At 38.7% G+C, this 22,728-nt stretch overlaps 1 protein-coding gene across 1 annotated transcript in view; it reads right to left on the reverse strand.

Moving 5' to 3' along the window:
* LOC135253230 (guanine nucleotide exchange factor VAV3) overlaps positions 1–17,879 on the reverse strand; it is a 71,007-nt gene extending 53,128 nt beyond the window's left edge. Inside the window, exons 1-2 of the mRNA XM_064332267.1 lie at positions 17,349–17,879; positions 4,352–4,468 (exon numbers count right to left, since the gene is read on the reverse strand). Coding sequence (XP_064188337.1) covers positions 4,352–4,468; positions 17,349–17,552 — 321 coding nt within the window. The 5' untranslated portion in view covers positions 17,553–17,879. The remainder of the gene's footprint in view (positions 1–4,351; positions 4,469–17,348) is intronic.
* Between the last annotated feature and the right edge of the window lie 4,849 nt (positions 17,880–22,728).

The following is a 22,728-nucleotide window of genomic DNA, read 5'->3' on the forward strand; positions in this document are numbered from 1 at the left end:
ATTCTCAATGAAAACATATGTGGCCACAAAAGGTAGCCGAAAACAGTGTTTAAATTTTTTCAAACGATTACAAGATCATAAACTGCAACAAAAAAAGTCCTATAAAATGTCCATTCGTTGTAGAGCCAAGCATTTTACAGCACTATAATATACTCTGAATTTTTTATGAGGAAGCCAATGACTAAAACAGTTCTGCTGACCTTGAGTTTTAGGTCATCTCAGAGTTAGAGTGTAACCTGAATCCAATTGGGTTTCTGGTTTTAAGTGCCACTTCACTGATAAGGACCATCCAACAGGCCCTTCTATGTTTAAAAAACTGAAGCGAGTAAGTGAGGAGGACTGTGAACATAATGAACCCAAGGCAGCTTACCAGCGAGAACTCGACCAACATTTAGCAGATGGTTTTATCCAGAGGGACTTACAAACAGACCATGCAGCCCACAATGTATCTGCAGTCACCCAGCACTTTGTCAAGCCTGGTCTGGGAGGAAGATACTTCATGGTAAGCTCAACAAAATTAAGGGCGTTCTTGCAAAAAAAACCTTGCGAGAACTAAAAAAAAATCCAAATGATTTCAGATAATGAACACGATACATGGCACTTCATGGTAACATTTAAAATTTTTATTTATTTTTATTTTTTGCAAATTCAAATATTCAATATAATAAGCTCAATTTTTGTCTGTATATTCTACTGCATCTTCAGATAAGGGTTTTCATTTCTTAACAAGGCCACCACAGAGCGTGGCATATTCCCCCGACCGTATGTTGTGAACCACATAATGTACCACATTGGACTTGACCACATGAATGCTGGTTTTCATGGTGCAGTGATGATGGCCACCGCCCTGTTCAAGATAAACGGCCATCGGAGTTTTCTGTTAAATGAGCGGAAACCAAATTAAAGATGGAGGCCGTGGTGGCCATATTGAATGAGCGGTGGCGTCACCGATCAAAACCAGCCTTCGTGTGGTTAAGTCCAATTCAACACCAAAAAATCAGCCCGATCGACAAGGGAGTTTGCTGTTAAATGAGCGGAAACCAAATTCAAGATGGCGGCCATGGCAATATGCTTTTTTTTTCCCAGAAATGAAGATACATGAAAGAAATGGGTTTTATTTCTGGAGCCCACGGGCACTGCAATATTGCAACAACCCATACAGTTAGTATTTGCAGGTACCATTTTTGCCCAGAACTTACAGATCGGTAAGTAGGCCCACCATTAGCTAGAGATATTTTAAAAGCTTTCAAGCTTAGACATGTGGAATTGAAGCCTTTCTTTATTTGGGTGTAATGTCCAGAGTTTCAGACTGCTGTAGAATCTAATGTTAGTGTAAAATAGCTCATTTTTGCCCAGAACTTACAGATCGGTAAGTAGGCCTACCATTAGCTAGAGATATTTGAAAAGCTTCCAAGCTTAGACATGTGGAATTGAAGCCTTTCTTTATTTGGGTGTAATGTCCAGAGTTTCAGACTGCCGTAGAATCTAATGTTAGTGTACAATAGCTCAGTGTTACAACATTATTACACATTAACACATTTAACATATTTATTACACATTGAATGTTCTTCGGGTTTAACTATACAATGGCAAAGCCAAGTTAATGTTGCTTTCTTTCATTTTGTCTAGTAGTGTAATGTTACTGCATGGGACAATCTTCTCTAACCGACTAAAATCTAGCAACGAGAAATGGTTTACATGGAACATGTCTTACAGATATGAATGTTAATATCTTTATTATTTGAATGCCTTCTCTATTTTACATGCAACTACTGTAGCTTCTTCTCTAACCTTCTACTTTCTGCTACAGTTTGAAAAGACTGAAAAAAGCTAAATGAACCAGCAACAATTAGACTGATGGTATATAATTTCACTTTCTTGGTTTTTTCTTGCCATGATCAGACTAGAAAACGGCTTGAGACACAAAAAATGCATAGCAAAGAGTTTCTGTCACAGATTTGACTTGCATGTTTTAGAGTCTACATAATCCACTTATAGCGAGGTACTTACAGAAGCTATTTCAGCCAAGAACAGTGTATTACTCAAGAGACCAACCCTTCAAGTTCCCTTCAATCAACAGCACATATCCACCCTGTCTACTTTCAGAAAGCATCAAGATGGTGCATAAAGTGCGATATATGAGAATGCACAAGAATGACAGCTCCGCTTCTGATTTCATTCTCCTTAACACCCCATTAATGCTCCTGGGCTCAGCATGCCTGATATCATTTGGCGGAGCGATAGCCCTCTATAGCATTAAAGCATTCATAATGCAGCTGCTTTCTCTGCCACATCGACGTGATGCAAGAGTCAATGAAGCACGTGCAGCAGAGCCTAATCAGATGCGATTCTCATTCCCAATCACACAGCCTCTCTGGAGATTAAGTAGGAGCAACAGAGGGCATTGCAGACAGCACTTTACCTCTGAAGCAACTAGCCAATTGTCTCATTCCACGATAAGAACAGCCTGCTGCCATTGGGCGAAACTATGGAGAGCAAAGAGGGGGGCGAGCCACATGAATGAGCAGGCTATTGATCTCAGATGACCTTGAAAGGGCATACAGCTAGCTACTGCTTGATGAGATAAAGGGAAAATGAGTCCCTCTGGGGAGGAAATATCACCTTCACTGTTGTGTCCTAGAATGGTGCATTTAAACACCATGCATATTTAAAAAGCAAGTCAGTCTGCCAATGGGGTACATTTCACAGAAATGTTCTTGGACAGAATACAGTATTCTAACAGCGAGACAGCTGTGCTTTAATTCAAAAATAATTGTTAAGCTGAATACATTCAGCTACGTACAGGTAGACCACAGGAGCTACACAAGAGTTGTTTTGCAGGGATGCTGCTAGGTGGCTCATTTGGTTAAGGCACTGTGCTGTAGTGCAATGATGATGAGCCCCAGGTGCTAGGATATTAGCTGGTCAATCGGGCGCCCATGGACATCATGCAAAAGCTACATATGAAAGGCCCGCCTCTGACCCTGTTATCTTAGCTGTGCAAGAACTGGTGACGCCATGAGCTTCAGAGGAGAACTGTGGACTTCTACACTCTCCCAAATTGGCAGAGGAGTTTGCCTGTGAACATGGCTGCGGTTGCAGATAATTGAACTTAGGGTGTTATATGTTGATACTGGATATGTACAGCTTCACATTGGGTACCAAATTTATGATAAAAAATTTGTTTTGGAAAATCTTTACCATGTAGATTACCATGTAGATGTACATTCTGGACACATTTTGGACAGTATACAATGAGCATATTGGCAATTCCTGCCACTGTATTCATTCTCCAATGGACAAACAATCTAGACACAATTGCAGTAGTCTGGGGTACACAGAGTGGCCCTTTCATGTTGTGAGGTGTGTTCCAGGCTTTCCCGGTAGCAGTGAGGGTAGACGTCCAGCTTGCACAGGGCTAAGTATGGGGATGCCATATGTATCGCCACCTGACCATTGAGCATCCGTGGCTTGGCAGACAGAATCAATAGCAGTGGCATATTGCAGCCTGTTCTGCTTGGGGTTCAAAAGACGCTTCATTTTGCACGTCAGCAGGAAAGCTCATGACAAACACTTGCACGCACACACACACACACACACACACACACACATGCATGCACGGACACAAAAACTCACACACACACAGAATTTGACTGACCCATATCCTCATCAAGGCGATGCCTGCCACACCGCCAGCCAGCCCCACCCCACCCTCACAGAAGGCAGTCACTGTCACCCTGCCGTACAGCAGCGATCTTTAATTAAAGCTCACTAGAGAATTTATTAAATTGCTGGCGGGGTTGTTAGAGCTGCAAATGTTTGCACACAGCAGAGCAAGCACACAGGCTCCCATCATGAGTGCGAAATAATGAACTGACGCAGGGCTATTAACCCCATAAAAAGGAAACATCTTAGGGTTTACGATTTTTAATGAATGGAAATGCAAGCATTCTGTCTTACGTTCCCAGGCTTCATTGCAGCAGCGCAGAAAACAAACACATGCACCACAGAGTGAGGTAATGCATGCAATCTGCAAATGTACATTCATATAGAGCCTGTGGATGGGCTGTACTGAAGGGCATTCCCCATGATGGCTTCCCAGTGTTTACTCCCATTATCTACCCCATTCATAAATAAAATAAACATTAAAAATCTACAGTCAAATATACTGCACTCATACACCATATCCCCCGAAAAACAGATCGTAAGAAAATAACATCAGTATTATACAGGGAGAGAACAAAAGGTGGAACACTGCTGATAGGTTAAGGCGACCTTAAGGTAAAGCGTACATTTACAGGATACACTAAAATTCAGAACGTGTGAGACGTTAAATTAATGTAAAACTTACCTTCCCGAAATCCCGAACATCAAACAGGTCGAAGGCTTCGAAGAGTTCACTCTTTTTCATGGCAAATATCTCGCAGCAAGCAGAAAGGAATGTTCTGATGTTTTTCAAGCAGAGAAACTAGAGGAGGAAAAATTACAGAAATAAATGGTTATATTTGAATCTTTGAATCACATGTAAAATGGTTGATTTAAGTTGTCTTAAATCCACAAATCTTAAACAGGGGCAAGACTGTAGTCCAGTCTGCAGGCCAGCCATTTCAAACCCCCTCAAACCCATATATGTACATTACCCTCTCTGCTTTCCCTCAGTCTGAATAACATTTATAAAATACAAAAACGTGTGGACTCCTTGATAAAAAAAATGTAGTTAACCAATCCCAATGTGAGTTTAAAGCATCCTTCATCCTTAACATTAATGATCCCACTTAAACAAGTGTCACGCTTTCACTAAGGAACCCACTCCCAGGTACACAATGTGAATTTGGTGGTCGGAACTAGAAATGCGTGTGCACTGAACTCCCCACACCAGCCAGGCGCATAATGTACAGCTTAAACAAAATGATTCTGCAGCCCATCTGATATATTGCCATGTGAATAGAAGTCGTCACTGGCAGCGTGGGCTTCAGGAGGGCAGACATGGTGGGTTAAGCCCCTGAATATGACTCAAGTGAAAGTTATGACTTTTAGGTATAAACTGAAAATTTTTGTATGCAGTCTGAAACACAATGAGGTAATCACACAGCTTCCTCAGAATTTAGCAGCTTTTTATTGCACAGCCTGTTCAGCACAAAATACCATAGAATTAAATGATTTGCAGTTGTCTTCGGAGGGCAGCAGGCATAACTTCACACCTGAGTAAGAATTAAACTTAGCTGGTATACCGAACAAAGATCCCCACAGAAAAGGAACTGGTTCTCATGTGAAAATGAAAAACCGTATGGCTTAGTAGATTTATGACCTTTTTAACGATTTGGAAAAAGTGTTGCATAAATTGTAGTGAGATCATTTTTGATGAGATGATGAATTAGCATGCAGTTGATAAGGCTGTGCTCGATACAGCAATGCATTAGACATAAAACAGAGCAGCTGGGTGGTAACTACATAAAATACTGGGATTTATTGACCCCAAAATGCTGATGTGCTACCAGGCTAGCTCTGAGTGCCTGAGGCAGCCATATATTTCACGTTGCAGTACCACTGCAATTTGAGAAGCTTTCTTCAGCTTTTCATCACAATGCCAATATTTCCGCAAAGATGAATTGGTGTGCATTTAAAGTAATTATCTAACAAACAAAACCAAAAAACTAATTGTTTGGATGCTAGCATTAAGCTAATGAAGAATATATCTTGGCACTGCTCCTTGTTATGCAAACAAGCACTTTACTTTATTGCACAATGCCTCAGTCAATTTGACTGCAAAACTCTGCTACAAAATATGAATGGCAACATATCCATATGTACAACATACAGTATTGTGCAAAAGTCTTAGGCACCTGTAAAAAAAATGCTGTACAGCTAAAATGCTTTCAAAAATAATGAAATGAAAGGTTATAAATATCAAAAAAATAATATAAAGAGCAGTAAATAGTTAAAAACTAAATAAAATCAATGTTTGGTGTGACCACCCTCCACCTTTAAAACTACATCAATTCTCTTAGGTACACTGTCCTGCAGTTTTATAAGAAAATTGGCTGGTAGGTTGTTCCAAGCATTTTGGAGAGCTTGCCACAGTTCTTCTGCAGACTTTTGCTGTTTCGCTTGCTTCTGGCTCTCCAGGTAATCCCAGAGACACTTTATCAAGTTTTTATCTGAAAAGCAGTCTATTACTTTAAATATTACTTTATTTAACAAAATACAAAAATGTATCTGCAAAAGTTCATTTTTTGTAAAATTCATGTTTGGAAATCTCAGACTTGCTCTTTTCTACTTACACACTAATGCAGAAAACAAAAAAATAAACATCTAAGACCAAATATATACTATATATTATATTTAAACATCTAGGGTGCCTAAAACTTTTGCACAGTACTGTATATTTATACTTAATATTTTATTTTATTATTTTAAAAAGCAACTCTATCACAGCAAGGTCTCGCTGATAGTAGAAAAAAAGTTATAGTAATACACAGGAAGTAGCTTTACATTTCATGTAGGCTAAATGCCAACAGGGTATTTCAACGGAATTAGCCACTATGTGTGAACAATTCTCAGTAACTGCTTGTTGATGAACAGGACTTAAAATCCACACCCATCAAGCATAACGGCCAGCAATGCTGATGAGGATCTTAATTGAACTGTCCTGTTATGGTCTGTGTATTCTTGACTTTCCACCAGAAACTCCCCTTATCAGGAGCTGCCCAAAAATAGATCAACACTCGGAAACCTATTCATCATCTAAGGATCTGTATCTATCATTTTCTCAGGTCCTATGCCAAACTCTACAAAAATGTATCATTATTTGACTTTCCTGTAGCCTCAAGATATGCATTTTTACAAAATGTTGTTTTGAATGACAAGAAGGTTGCTTGGAACATCCTGCTATATTCATACTGAGAACGCTGCTCTCTGTTCTTTCCCTGAAAATTTAATTGGCTTTGGTTCAGCTGAAATCCCATCAAACGTAACCCTGTTCTTCATTTGAGAGAACAATAAAGCAATTTTTTTCATCTGCAGAATGGTGGATGAATAGTCATGAAAAACAAAGCATCAATAACTTTGTAACTGATAATGAAGGACATCAGGTTACTTCATAATGTGTTAGCATATCAAATTCAGTGCTCCACTTTCATTGAACATATGTGAGATATGAGTAGATACCGGTGTTCTACGAAACTTTGAAATATGGTACATTAACCACTAACAGATGTATACATTCACGTTTTATTTATTTTTTTTAAAGCACATCTTGCAGCTGCCCAGTAGCCTGCATTTCCCACAGGAGTCAATATCTGAAGGAAGCAGGATGAAGATGCTTTAAAGCTTCTGTGAAATTCAGTTAAAGTGCTGTGCAGACAACGATCTATTGCTAGAATTGGGGAAGGCCCCATTGATGAGTTGTTGAGAATCCCAAATTCCAGGGGCAATTTATGGGGGAAAAGAGTGATTTCTTTTTTTAAACGGGGCTATAGAAGGAAAATAATATGTTTGGAAAAGTCATTTTAAAAATATCCCTACCGTCTTTACAAACATTATAACAATTCATATTCAGTTATCTGCTTTTATCACACAACTTATAACCAAGACCAAGACCAAGATAAATATGAAGCCAAGTACCCATATTAAATCCCACATACTCCTAACTCCCTTTCATGCCAAAATATTATAGCATTTTCCATCACTATACATTGCTACAGCAAATTTCTGAGCCAATGACAACTACCGACAATGTAATTTTATGAACATATTTCTGGATAGCAAACTACCTCCATTTTTATTTTCACTAATATTTTACCATACAGCATACAGTAAGCTCTCTTAGTTATTGACAAATAAGAAGGCTTTTCGGCTATGGTGCGTCATATGGTATGTCTTTCTTCACCTGCCTGTGTGACTCATGTTTGGGCTTGACGGCATACTGTTATCTGAGATCAATTCACTGTGATTACACCTCTGGTTTACCTAAGGTACCAAATATTTAGCTGATTACAGCTAAGAGGGTCAGTGGGAACACAGCTATTGACCGCATCAAAAATGTCTTATGCTGTCTTTTTCGACTGATACAGATCCTTCAAAACAAGAATTTTCATGACACAGTTAGAAGCTATGGAGTGATCTCAGAGTGTCCTTGATTTGCATGAGGTAATTGTACATATCGTATGAGGGTTTTTTCAACTACAATTCCCTCAGGCACTTAAAAGACCATCTGTGGTCGTTAAATGAGATTAAATGTGTTGTGTGCTCAGAAAAAACATATTTGATCTCACACATATTTTGAAGAACAGGTACAGAACAGGTTTTTCAGAAACAGGAGACTACAGTGACACAGAGGTGAGCATGGCTAAAAAGTAAGTGAAGTAAAGGATAATTTAACATGACAGAGGCAATGAGCCATTTATTTATATGTTTAAAAATAATGACAGCTTAAAAATGAACCTGATACTTTTAAAAGATTTAGTCATTATAGATGAAGCAAACCTTCACCCGATCAACAGCCAGATTATTCCTTTGGGGATGAATGGTGTAGATATTCATGAAAGGGACATTTTTATATCACAATTCAGGGTACAGCTTGGTCCATGGTAACCCTTGAAAGTTTGTGGAACATTTCAATAAGCTTTTTAATGCATTTCAGCAAGGTGAGACAGCTACAAATGTATGTCCTTAAGAAACTTCAGGAAAAAAACTCTTCCGGCTGATTGCTTTTCCAAACGACGACATAATGCCACAGCTTAGTATTCCTTCTGTGTGGGACTCTCTGATATCACCAGAGCCTCTGCTTGTCACTCGAAACCCAATTTGGATGAGAGAATTTGTAAGTCACAAGTACTCACTGCAGCTGAACACACTGAAGCAGTATTACATTACAGAGCAGTGGGGAAAACATCTGTCAAATGAAGCACAAACCTTCTGCAATTCACATTGCTCTCTCTGCTTCTAAAGTCTCGTGTTATTCTGTTCAAGTAAAGGGTTTTTCTTGCTCCCTAAAGAAATCAAAAGATGTCTGATTTCTGCTTTTGCATTTTCCAAGAGGACCCAAAGCCAATTGACTGATTGCTTGCACCATGGTAACCCAGAAGAGGAGTCAATATCAATGCAGCATATTAAGAACCTTTCAGTTTGATCTTGGATCATAGCAATTTCAGAAAATATTAGCTTGACTTTTTTGCTCTTTTTGCCTATTACTTTGTAAATGTTGATGATCTGAAAATACATTTCATACTGCTCAACTAAAGGACATACGCTTTACAATGAAGCTTACATACAGAATGTGGTTAACACAATACAAGACACAATCTGCTAATCTGAGACACATAAGGCCAAGATGTGCTGTTATTATCTGCAAGCTATCACATCAATTACTATAATCACTTAATTAAAGAAAATAGCTTAATATTATCACATTAGGCTTTTCAAATTAAGAATTTTTCACGAGGCAAAACATCCGATATCATAAAGCAAAAAAAATGTAGTTGCAAAGATCTGTATTAGTGATTTTTAGTAGCAGTAAAATATGCATTGCTTGCGTCATCACATCCTTAAACTGTTGCTCATGAAATAAGGTCTGAATACACAATGTGTATTTTATTATAGTCTTATAGAAAGGTACTGTCACTGAAGTTGGCTTGTATATTTTTGATTAATCTCCTGCACCTCACGTACAAAGCATGTTTATGCACAAGGCCTTTTCTACTTTCAACATCCCATATCATTTGTAGCAAAAATAACTTTAAAATTATGTGGTACCGGATACCACTAACTGCTAACTTGTCCTAAATCTCTTTTCAATAACAAACAAATAAGAATTGCAAAATAAAGTTAGGCAAAATGGATGTTTTACCATTAACTTGGATTGGCATTAAACATTACATCACAGATACTAAATACTTCATATGCTACTATGCATTTGCATGTTTGTGCATGTGCGTGTAATCCTATTTTCTTAAATACAATAACTATAAATGTGTGTAGGAGCTATAATTCTCTGCTATTCTCATAAATAAACAAAAACTATACTATAGACAACATAATGCTAACATGCTAATATAATTTTTTATAAGGGGCAATGGCTGATTCAGGTAAACTCAGGTAGCTTTGTTCCCTATGCCATCTGCAAAAAAAGAGTTTCAAGCAGAATAAATAAATCACCCCAGGCAAATTCAAATGTTATTGACATATCAATAATTCACACTGAGTGTCACTGAGTCTATGGGTATATACTACTCATGAAAAGCTGTGGGGAACAATGAGGCTTTCAGCATGACCAGTGTAAACCTTTACTGTTTATCAGTAATATGGGGTTCTTTCACCCCCCACACACAAAGTGGAGTACCCTACCACCAGGACTCCCAATGGAGCGTGAAGGCAGTATATCCATCTAGCCCCACCCCCATCACAGCGCATAATTACAAATCACTCTGGGCTCAGCTGTAGCTAGTGTGTGTGTGTGCAAGACGGCACACACACAAATGACTTTTTCCACCACTACTATAATATCACTGGTTCACAGTGGTTATTGGAGCAATCGTGACAAAACAAAAATAAGGTAAACACCCTAAATCCTTTGCTAGTAAACTGTCTGCAGACAGTTTCGTATCATTTTAAGTATCCGGCATTGTTCAGAGTGAATCACCTCACATAAGTGCCTTTCTTCTGTCTGCAACCTGTGCTCATATTACCGGTCTATTTTTAGCTTGAATCACACAATGAAATCCCATTTAATTTAGGAAGTGGTCAGAGGTACGTTGCTTTTTCGATGGTCTAGTGAGAAACACAGCTGCATGCAATGTCTCTTGTTATTCGAGGCCAGCTAATATGATCACTCCCTCAGCACCAGACTGAATTCATGTGATATAAGATAATATAAAAATGATAAAGACCTGCCAATATATCCACATTGACACATATGTCCAATATATCCACTGTGACACACTCGTGAAGCCTATGCTCTGTGAGATTGTTTAATGCATTTTTCACAGCTTTTGTTGATCATACGGCAGCATTTAGCTGGGATTATATTTTACTACTAACAGCATCCACTAATAGCATCTTCAACTTTATAAAGATAAACAGGCTTTTAGAAAGCCACAGATATGATTCAAATGTGATGAGCGAGCCTTTGCAAATAGCTATCTAATAAAACTGTGCAGTTCTTCAAAGCTTTGGATTATTCAAGCTGCATATAGTACAAATCTATTCAGGGTATATGGCAATTTAGTTGATTAAAATTAGTGAATTTCAGTACTTATGTACTTATTCTGTTCTCAAGGTAATCTTGACTTTGAGGCTGTTGTGTAATATTTTAAGCATGATATATTGCATGTATATACTGAATACATAACATCAGTTATGTTATTCTTGCCAGTTGATACTATTTGTAAATATAAGAAGCAAACTTGCAACAACAAGAATAACATAAATAAACTGGGTGTAGCTGTGCAGAATTCAAATCCAGTTTTACACAAATTAAATTAAGATCATGTTTCAATTTAAAGACCAGGAATGAAAGACATAAGGTTTGTAAATATTTAACCCTCTGTAATTAATGAAATAACATCCCCTACTCTGTTGCAAAGGATTAATCTACCATGCTTCCTGGTGGATGGTGAGCCTGTTACCTTGGTGACAGAATAAAAGGTCAAACCTAGTGTGTGCATTTGTGTGTGTGTGTGTGTGTGTGTGTGTTTAAGCATGCATGTTCATACATGTGTGTGTGTGTGTGTGTGTGTGCATGTGTGTCTGGTCCATGTGTATATGTGTGTGCATACATATGTGTGCATGTGTGTGTGCTTGGGTGTGCATGTTTGTGTGTGTGTGTGTGTGTGTGTGTGAGAGATGGGAAGGGACTTACTCAAATGTTCATAGACTTACGAATCTGACATGACAATACCATGAAAAACAGACCATGGTGATGCCATTATTGGCACACAAATACAAAGCAGCCAAATGAATGTGCTGGTTATTTCTATTAGATATGTACTAATTGCAGAACTACATGTGAAAACATAAGAATGCAGTCCATAATTGCTCTGTGGTTAGGATTCTGTGTAAAATACTAATACAGCATTTCTCTTTTATTTTAGTGTATAAAAACTGAAGCACATACACAACGGAATTCATTTCAGGGGGTGAGCAGTGGAATCTGATTGGTCAGTCACTGGCAGTTGTAGGGAGGCTGTGGGATTAAGGCCCACCAACTGAAAGGCCAGGCCTGTACGAATTTAGCAGTACATCATTACCGACCACTGCAGTTCCTCAAAATTAAAGTGCCCCCTGTGGACCCACTTTTAAATAGTACCTCTCTCTGAACCCAACCCCAAATTCTCCAAGGCCTCATGTGCTATGAACCTATCCAGTGGAATCCTAAAAACATAGACCTAGAACAAGACGCAGGGCAGGATTACCCAGGTAAGGTGAAATCTTACAGTTACACATTTGCAAGCCTTGAGTTTTCTAAACTGTGTGAGGTGATTAAAATTATTCACATTTTTTATTGTAGTTCCCAGTTTTCCAGCTTTACTCAGTTTAAGTTTGTCTTAAGATAAATCTTAGTGAACAATTTGACTTAATCCTTTGAGTAGCACATCTTGGGCAAAGTGGCTTTCATCAAGTATTAAAAGCTACATTCAATAAAATCCAAAATGACTCCATGGCCACTGTCCACTTACTAATCCGAATAATTTTCATCATTTTAATAATGTGCACAAAAGTGTGGGTGTAAAACATTTTTTGATCTGCATCATTAAATCATTTGCATCAATTCATAGAATATTATGTTTTTTTCATTTTCCTGGAATGTAAAAATCAGTTTTAACCACGCTGAAACATATAAAATGTATGCTCACAAAAGGAGCTGTTTCTACTGTTTTCACCCTCTTTTGTTCTAAAAGGCAGCTGCATTTGTATATAAAATGATATACGAAAGTAAAATGTGTTTTGCAACTGAAAGCAAGAAATGGAGCAGCTCCGATTGTACATCAAAATATTAATTATTCAGAGGTTTTCAGTCTAAATAAAAATTTCTGTCTCAAGAAAGCAGTGGTTTCCTATTAGAGTTACACTGTGTCCAGTTCTGTAGGGTAGTGGCTAAAGCACTGATGAGTTCCAGCTTGAAATGTCGTACCCTTGAGCATGGTGAGTTCAGCTGGGCCAACAAAAAAGCAGCGATAACAGCCTACAGAATGAGTAAGGTTTGAATTGTAGGCATTCTACTGTCTACTGAAAGTTACCCTGACTCAAGTCTTCTGCCAACCAAATGGACTGTGCGAATAAATGCAATGTTACAGCAACTCTAAGTATCTTCCTCATTCTGTCGTGTTGTGCTACATCCTGTCCTTCTTAACAGCAAAAGCAGAATTGCAAATGTGATGCAACTTTATATTCTTGAGGCCACGCAGGAAAAATAGCAAATCCTCCGCACAAGATTACGCTTTCCCAGTGCAACGCTGGGGTCAGCAGAACCATTTATAGAATAAATGCTGTCTGCTGTAAGAGACATGTTTCTGACACAAGCTTTATCTGTTCCCCAGCTCTGCGAACACCAGGCAAACTCCCAGAATCACGTGCACGGAAGGCAGCTGCATGTCCCCGGTTCCTAAACACGACATAATCACAACGGCTCCATATCCTTCCTTTCAGTTGAGCTGTGCGCCATAATTTCCATCTTTTCTCTCCTCCTCCTCCTCCTCTTAAGGACGACGGGACTGTTTTCTAAAACTTCAGTGCGAGTTGTCAGGGGAAGCCAGGCACATAAAACTCAGTTCAACAGATGCTGGTGCGAGTAGCACTATCTCAGTCAAACATTACGGGTCAAATGCTGCCCGGCACATTTCCTATTCAGTTCCTTCCTCATATCTCCTCCCAACTGCTTGATGTGGCCTCATGCAGTGGGTGCCTCTATTTAGCCTACTTTGCGGTAACCAGCTTTTTAAAACTACAGTTTGAAACTTTAGGTCTTACGATCTACACCTGTGTTGTTGCCATCTTGCCACTGGAATGATACTCAAACGTCAGTTGTGATGCTACATGTTTCACTTATTCTACTGAGGGAATTAAAAATGTTAAATCACACCTGACCTGATCAGTGTGAACCACAGAGTGGGTCAATTCTCAGCAAACCCCCTTTTTAATCACCACCCGCCCAGACCTCAGCTGCCAACAAATCAAATCTTTGACCCTCTTACCCCTACAAAATGACATACACAACACAACAAACCAATGGAGAATTCTTAATGCCAGATGGCTGCTAGCACGGGGCCGTGTTTTCTTTTTCAAATCTTGTTGATGTATTGGGCAAACTAGGTCCTTTTGAGAAAGGGGTTATTCTTCTGCCGGTGCCATTACAAGCATCCAGTAGCACGTGGGAGCCTTTACATGTGTCTACAGAGAGCATGCTAAATGGGAAAGTAAACCTGGCAACATAACCTACGTGATCCACGAGATGGCAAAAAGACAACTCAACATCACACAGCTGCAGATGTGAAGGTGTGAATCCCCAATGTGAGGGTTTACTAATACCTTGGCGTTCTGTATGTGTATAAACGATAGAACTTTAGTCATATCGCTGCCATTCGCTTCTCGGGAGCAACATGGAAATGCACTCTTTCTCAAAGCAGATTATTCTCAATGAGTCATTTACGCGTTGCTCTGTGGTTCCGAGGTTGGAAGGCAGCTTACACAACTTCTCTTCTTCTCTTTTTCTTTTTCTGAAAAGCAGGTTTTGACTCATTCCTGCACCTGTTGCAGCTTCCTCTGCCTCGTTAAATGTTCCAGTGAAAAAGAGCAGCCTGCTCTCTGCTCTGCCTCATCGTGAGTGTCTTCAAAAACGATCCACGGTGTGCTGATACTAAAAATGCGTCCACTTTTTACTATGCGACCTCCGCTCAGGCGTGCTTCCTCTTAAAGGGCACTCAGGCGAGATTACGACAAGCGACGAGCCCATTCCATTAAGCAGTTCCATCTCTTCACCCCTTCCCCTTCAAAAGATGCAATCAAATGTCTGACAACCCGATTGTGGCGGCTGACCTTCACTGACAAGACCACTAATAGAACGCTATAAATCACAACAGAGGCAAATGTATTGTGTATTAATTATACAGCTAATGCAGTGAAGGAGTCCTTTGCTTCGAGGCCCCATTAAATCCTTTGGGGTGAGCCAAATGAGGTCCAGACAGTATCTTTGTGTCAGGCCTTTTCAGGCCTTTGTCTTCCCTCTGCCCCCCGGGTGAGGCTTGTCTGCACCCCATGTGTTGTAATGGGCAGATGATAAAATAGCAGTCTCTGGCTTCATGAATAATTCACCATAGAATTTGTATTTCATCTCGTAGTTATGTAAATTTCACCTCAATGCTGAAAGCTGGATGTTGTTGTTTTTTTTTTTACTGTGATAATTCCAAATTAAACAGCATTAATCTATACTATTTTTAATGTTCACATAATTCAAAATGCAGCCTGTCCTACAGTTGACCAACACATTTACTCTTCAATACGTGCAGCACCCAACATTTGAATTCAACTTATTTTGTCAGTCATGCTGACCCATTATCTCTGTTAATTTAGAAGTTGGAATTATTCAGTGTGACAAAATACTTCTGCCCAGCTATATATCACAACCAAAACCATGTGACCACAATGGATATCTTCTGGCCATTACCACAGCTGGATGACACCAAATTCGGCCATTCACCTTCAGTAATAGCAATTATTTTCTCTAGGTATAACCCCATTTTCTAGTTTAAAAAATATTTTACATGACTCCTCCGTCCAGCATCCTTATTTTTCACAGACATCACCTCCAGGATGATAAGCCACAATTTTGTTCTGGACATTAAAACAATACGTATTGCATTAACAAAAACTGTTTCCAGCTGTGCTCTACACAAAGCATGAACCGCTTGAGAACACTTAAAAACAATAAATTAGTATAGCAAAAGCCAGAACTATTGACTTTTGCATATTCAAAACTGTTATGTGATGGCCTTTATTGGAAAACTGCACTTGCTTGCTTTATATAAACACACTGACAAAGCGGGCCTGTTTATTAATTGGCTGTGTTTCATTCATTGGGTTTGTCACATGGCATGGTACATCATGGCACAACGTGCCATTGAGGGTTGTGTGTGGACCACTGGGTATCACACAGAATGGCCCGGGTCAGTATGAATGCTTGACTGTGAGCTGTGACTGAGCCCCCAGAAATGAGCCCATCCAATGTACCACAAAACAGTGAAGCCTCGTGTACCCTGAGTAGATTTAGAATGATCTGCAATGTGGCACATCCTTCCGGCCTCTTGCCCAGCACCTTGAGTTACTGTTGTCCCCCATGATATGAGATCTTTCCATATTAATCAAAAATAAACTTATAAACTGGAATTATAATATTGTTGAAAGCCGTAAGGTGAGACAAACCAAAAGTTTCTATGGTATGTTTAGTAAAGGATTATTCATGAGTAAACTGATGTATTAGGAGATGTCAGGGAGAAAAAGGCTCAATATGGAATTTCACCACAACACAGCACTGACTGAAGTTTCCCCTTGCTGCTGGAATACACCCTTCGTACACTCTCTCAAGTTATGCTATGACTTGCCCTGAATGATTATATTAACATTACAAAAAAAAAGACTGCTCATTATTTATGTTTGTTTAACTACGAGTCTTTACACAATGGCTACATATTTCACAATTTCAGCGAGTTCCACAAGCCCTGTATATTATGTCCAACTTAAAACAAGAAAACGGATTGAACATACATTAGCAATGTTAAAGTATACTAGCAAAAACACTACCATTTAAATAATATGAAGAACACTTCCCTATTGCCATACGACCGTACTGAATATCATATTGGCTAATACTGACATAGTTAAAGTGCTTGTGTTTAGGGAGTCTAGATCGCAAACTGTCTTGCTGCATAGTCTGACCTACACTTTAGCAAACTTTATAGGGGTAGAAATGCAAGGACTAACAATTCAGTTCATAAGCGAACAGCAGGTTTGTTCTCAGTTATTTTTAACAACCTGCATTTCCACCTGACGTTATGGCTCTCATTACCTGTAGAGGGCAGAAGCGCTTGAGATAACGGTACACTTTTGTTTCACTAATACTAATAATGCAACTTCCTTGACTGAAAAATGAAAACCAGACTCATTTAGTGCTAGATGAAGACCGTATTTAGTTAATGCTTAAATCTGGTCAGTCCTCGCTTATAGGCCTATTTACCGTTGCTTTCCATTTGAGAAACGTTAGCTTTGAAGAGTATGTTACCCGATCGTTCGTGCAAACAGGGCTATATTTGACTTAAACAGAACAAGTTTTAATAGGCCCAGTCAACACAATCACATACCTGTGACATCTGTGGCCTCAAGTTGATCTCCTTCAAATTTATGGACTGCGGTCTCAAATTGTTGAGAAGCTGGCACAGGAGGACCCCATCCCGGAGGGTCTGTGCTAAGTCGAATACCTGAGCTGACTCCCATGTTACTCGATGGGTCGGTGGAAGCACCTTGCAATTGATCAGCCACAGCGCGCATTGCCTCCAGTACTCCATAGTGTTTTAGTCAAGCTAAATATACAAAATTTATACCACTCTACAAGTTTATCAATTATTATTTCTTTGAAAGCAGACCTAATCAAAACAGACCTCTGTTATGAGAGACCCGTGCCTAATAATCCGCCTACAGGGAAAGTAAAACTCGGAAGCAAGATTCGATTCCACTTCCCACTTTTGCATCGCCGAAGTGTACGTGTACACTATACATCGTTGAAAGCTTCACACACGATTACAAAGCAGTGCCGCTATGACATCTTGCACTGCTCACTCGCTCCCTCTCTCTCTCCGCTCTGTTGCTGCCTTCTCTTCCGCCTGCTACTCATATGTTCCGAACAGACAGACACCGCCTCCTTTGAAGTGCTGTATCCACGAGAGCGTGAAAGCAGCTACTGTTTCTGTAAACGCCTAACTGAACAATCGGCGATTTCACGGGAAAAGCATCATCACTGTAAACATATTAATCGACGTTATTTATAATGCCTCTCCGTGTGCGCGGTGTTTACAATTGTTTACATTTCTGATTTAGACATCTTTCAGAGTATTCCAGGGGACTGATGAATAATTGATCAAAATGGGGGAACACAACGTGATGTCTTTCAATCATCTATATGATACGATAGGTGTTCGTAGCGTTTAAAGGGACGCGATAGCATGCGGATCAAATCGCCTACTGCTGGTGGCTTGATAACATAGGCAGGTTATTCAGAGGGGACATAAAATTAAAGTTGTATGTTCCATATTTGGCAACTTCCTTCAAATTATGGAAATGAAAGCCTCTTTGAACCTTTGTTATGGAGAGCAGATTTGCCCTCTGTTACTGAATGCAGGCTTTTGTTATTGTGGAAGAGTAGTTACTCTTCAAACCGGGGTGAAATTGCAGGATGCAATATCATGAAACCCATTGTAGATGTTATCCTGCAACAATAGCTATATTTTCCCATACCAGAAATGAACTGAATTAATAACTATAAACATCAGTGAACAAGTTTAGCTACCACTTTTATAGAGAAGTGGTTACATTACATTACAGGCATTTAGCAGACGCTCTTATCCAGAGCGACTTACACAACTTTTACATAGCATTTTACATTGTATCCATTTATACAGCTGGATATATACTGAAGCAATTTCGGTTAAGTACCTTGCTCAAGGGTACAACGGTAGTGTCCTACCCGGGAATCGAACCTACGACCTTTCGGTTACAAGCCCAGTTCCTTACCCACTGTGCTACACTCCGTCCAAAAGAGGTGGTTAGAGGTGACTAGTTACACAAAGCTGTACCCATCGATCATCTCTTTTGTTCCCAGAAGGCATAAAAGCACAAATAGTGGGGGCTGTTGGATGAACAGTAGAATGGGCATGTCAGAGTTTGGCTTCAGCTTTCCACTGTACTTTTCTGCAAGCCCATAAAATCCACTCAAACTGTTTCACGGGGGGATTGTGTGGGAGGGGGAATCCCTCCTGTGCCCTTCTCTGCAAGGCACCAGCCCCTGAAAAGCTTGCATTACTCGAGGATTAAACTGGCCTCTGCCAGAGGCCTGTTGGAGGAGAGCAGAGTAGGTTAAATTAATGGCTCCTCGCTGCAGGGAAACTGAAAATTCCAATCAGCTTCTTCATTGTGTAAGGTGTTGAAATGAAGTGAAAATTAACATGTCCGTGACACTGCTCTTGTGTATTTGTATTTCTGGAGTCCTTGTATTGTTTTCCTTCATTTTAACTCACACATATATTTGTGCATGCAAGCAAAACACTTAATGGCAGAGAATCAGACTTCTGTCATTTTGGATGGGTACATATAATTGCACTGAGTAATGCTCTGTCGAATCAGTTGAGCATGTAATTGGTGGAATTATGAGTGATGGATTCTACAATGTCTCACTAATTCCAAAGACACATTTTTTACAAGTATAATCCGGTGTATTGGAGGCAGTTTTTGTGCTTCTATCACAGTGAAAATTCAAATGCCCATAAGAAAATTAATAAACTTATAAAAATAGTTCTCATTAAGATCCAAGATTAAGGCTGACTTTTTTCGTAATTTAAATGTCATCATGTTGAACATGTCTCGATTGAGGAGAATTTGCACATGAAAAAAACATCTAAAATCAGAACCCACTTCTGAAGTTCAGGGACATCCATGAATCATCAAGTGTTTATACTTTCTGTTGTCAAGTTATGCTGCAGTGATTTATATGCTTGCCATTGTTTTTAACTTGTAATATCAGTATCATCAGATGTGTGCTTGTTTATTTGTTTCCAAAGAGGTCCACATTCCAATGAAGTATTTTTAGGCAAGCTTTCATGTGCTATCCTCTAGGTTCAAATATACATGCTGTTGTGCTTACGTTTATGTATGTATATTAACAAAGAACATAAAATCAAATCCAACACTCAAGTTGAATTTTGCATTGTGAGAGTTTAATCATTCTTATTAGCATTCTTATGAGAAATGCCCATTATACCTCTTATCTAACATTTTAACTAGTGTGCATTGTTTGCATTATATGTGACATGAAAATTATTTTTTAAACCTTTGTCTTATCCTTTTTTCTAGGAAATGCAGATATGTAAGCTTGTCCTGAAATTCTCAGAGTTTTCATATTAATCAAGTAGGCTACCTTGCACCACAATGATGCTGCTGTAATTGACACTCATATGTTGAGGAAATAACTGCACAAAGTAAAAATTATTTAATAATACCGTAGACAGTGTGAACAAATATTGTAAAATACATTAATCACATACGTTAATTGTTTCTTACAGATTTTTAGTATATCTTTTCTGAATTTCATTTTTTTTAGAAAGAATCTGTGGATTTACAATATGATCTCTGAATTGTGCTTCAACACATTTGTACATTTTTAAAGCACATCCCATTTACCACAAGCGCATCATTTACCAACTGTAGTAGTACAATAGAGTCCCCAAATTAAGTTATCACATGTCCAATTATAAATTGGACAACTGAAATTAGAAAATATAACAATGGTCAGCTTCTCCTTTTAATTCACTCTTCATGTTTGAAAAAGACTGAGTGACCCTAAGCTCCTTATACTGCTGACAACAGCATTTAGAAAAATATGATGAAGCAAATAACTTAACAGTAGACAGCTGGCTTGCTGTAGTGATGGCAGGCAATGCAAGAGCAGAGCAGATAAAGAGTAATCTGGCCAGCATCCAGTCTCTGTTTTTCATCTCCAAGCTTCTGTTTCAGCTATCTCTGAGAGCCCACTGTGGGGGAGAGGACCGAGCAAGGCCCATCACTCTACCAAAATTATTCCCACTCTTTTAGTACACAGTTACACACATTCAAAAAAAAGGGCACTTAAGGTTAACAAGACCAGTTTTTCACAAATTATGACACGTGACAGACTTGTATTACGCTTTAAAATGCATGGTCCTCTTTAAAAGATAGGAAAATTCAACTGCCATTTTCATTGTCATTATTTTTATTATTACAGTAAAACCTTGGCGATATGAACACTTTGGCTATCGGGTTTGTTTGGATGTCCAAAGCATTCCAAACTTTGAAATTGAACTCAAAATTATTATTATTATTATTATTATTATTATTATTATTATTATTATTATTATTATTATTATTATAGTATAGTATTCTAATATAGTGTATATACTGTATGGTAGTCATAATAGCAAAAGTTAAGTTCATGCTGTAAATAAATACATATCCATTTCACTTTTTGCATTAGACATTCTTTTTAAATTACAGCTTGAGGACTAATAAAGTGATACTATGCTTGAAGCTACAGTCCTGAGAGGGTGAATAACATTTGGAAACCTTCTCTGGATTTGTGATTTATCAAAGGGAAGATGAAGGAAACCTGCCGAGGCAGGCCAGCACAGGAAGGAAGAGGAGAGCGCAATGTGTTTGTGGTCAGCTTCTATCTTCCCTTCCCCCCACCGCTATTTTAAAGTCTTGGCATAAGTTGGCACGCCCCACTGTGCTGCCAGATGATCAAAAGCTTAAACCCAAGCTCTTTGCCCGAAGTGTATGAGCTCAGTGACATCGATCATCATTCCACCAATCAAATCACCATTTGCTCAGTATATTGTGGTGGTAATTTGTCATTTTATAGCTGCACTGACAGTGAAATTTCATCTTGGGATGACAGCTCATGTCTTTACAATTCTGCAAAACATCCTGAATTACGGCAAGCCGATTAATCTCACTTTTTTATATCAATAAATCAATTTAAATTAGAGATAATTAGAATTTTTGATATTAAGATTACATTTGAACTAGTTAAAATAGTAATTCTTAATATTAAGAATTCAATTTCAACTAGTTATAATGTTAATGAGTTTCATTTAGATGTGTGAATGAAGGTGGGGTAATATTTGCATTTTGACGTTCTTAAAGGGACAGGCACTAAAAGGGAAAAACACTGAAAAATCAAATTATTATGAACGATAAAGCCAACAATAATTCTATGATAACCTGGGAAGAGTGCAAGAGATTGTGGAATAGCTTTATAATTATACCTTCATAATTATGGCTTTTAAATGCAGAGTTAAACATGCAAATATGTTGCATGCTCTCAGAGTTGTACTGATGTCTCGCTTTTTGTGTAGATGGGAGGCAAAAATAACTAGTGCCACTGGATGGCGTAATTTGGTAAATACATTCTCACTTTACCACAAATGCATTAATGTGAAATTAATTCATATTGATTAGTCTGCGGAGCCAGTCTACGGAGTCTAAGGTGAAAAAAATATATGGCGGCAGTGTAGTATAATGGGTAAGGAGTTGGTCTTGTAACCTAAAGATTGCAGGTCCCCGCTAGGACACTGTCGTTGTACGCTTGAGCAAGGTACTTAACCAGTATTGCTTCAGTATATATCCAGCTGTATAAATGGATGCAATGTAAATGCTGTGTAAAAGTTGTGTAAGTCACTCTATGTCTGCTAAATGCCTGTAATGTAATGTAATATATCTCAACGTGGAAATTCAGGAGTATCTGCAGGCCAGAGTATGAGGCATGTTGCAAGCAAAAGGGGTGTGTCGAAAGCAAAAAGAGGCGTGTCAATAGTATGTTTCTATTGGCCAATAATTTGGAACGTTACCCATGCTATCCGATCCAAATAATTCTCCAGAGACGTAAGGCACATCAGACGCATTTCCTGTGTGCAACTCAAAACTATATATTTTTTA

Source organism: Anguilla rostrata, chromosome 4 (genome assembly GCF_018555375.3).
Source record: "Anguilla rostrata isolate EN2019 chromosome 4, ASM1855537v3, whole genome shotgun sequence".
NCBI lineage: Eukaryota > Metazoa > Chordata > Actinopteri > Anguilliformes > Anguillidae > Anguilla > Anguilla rostrata.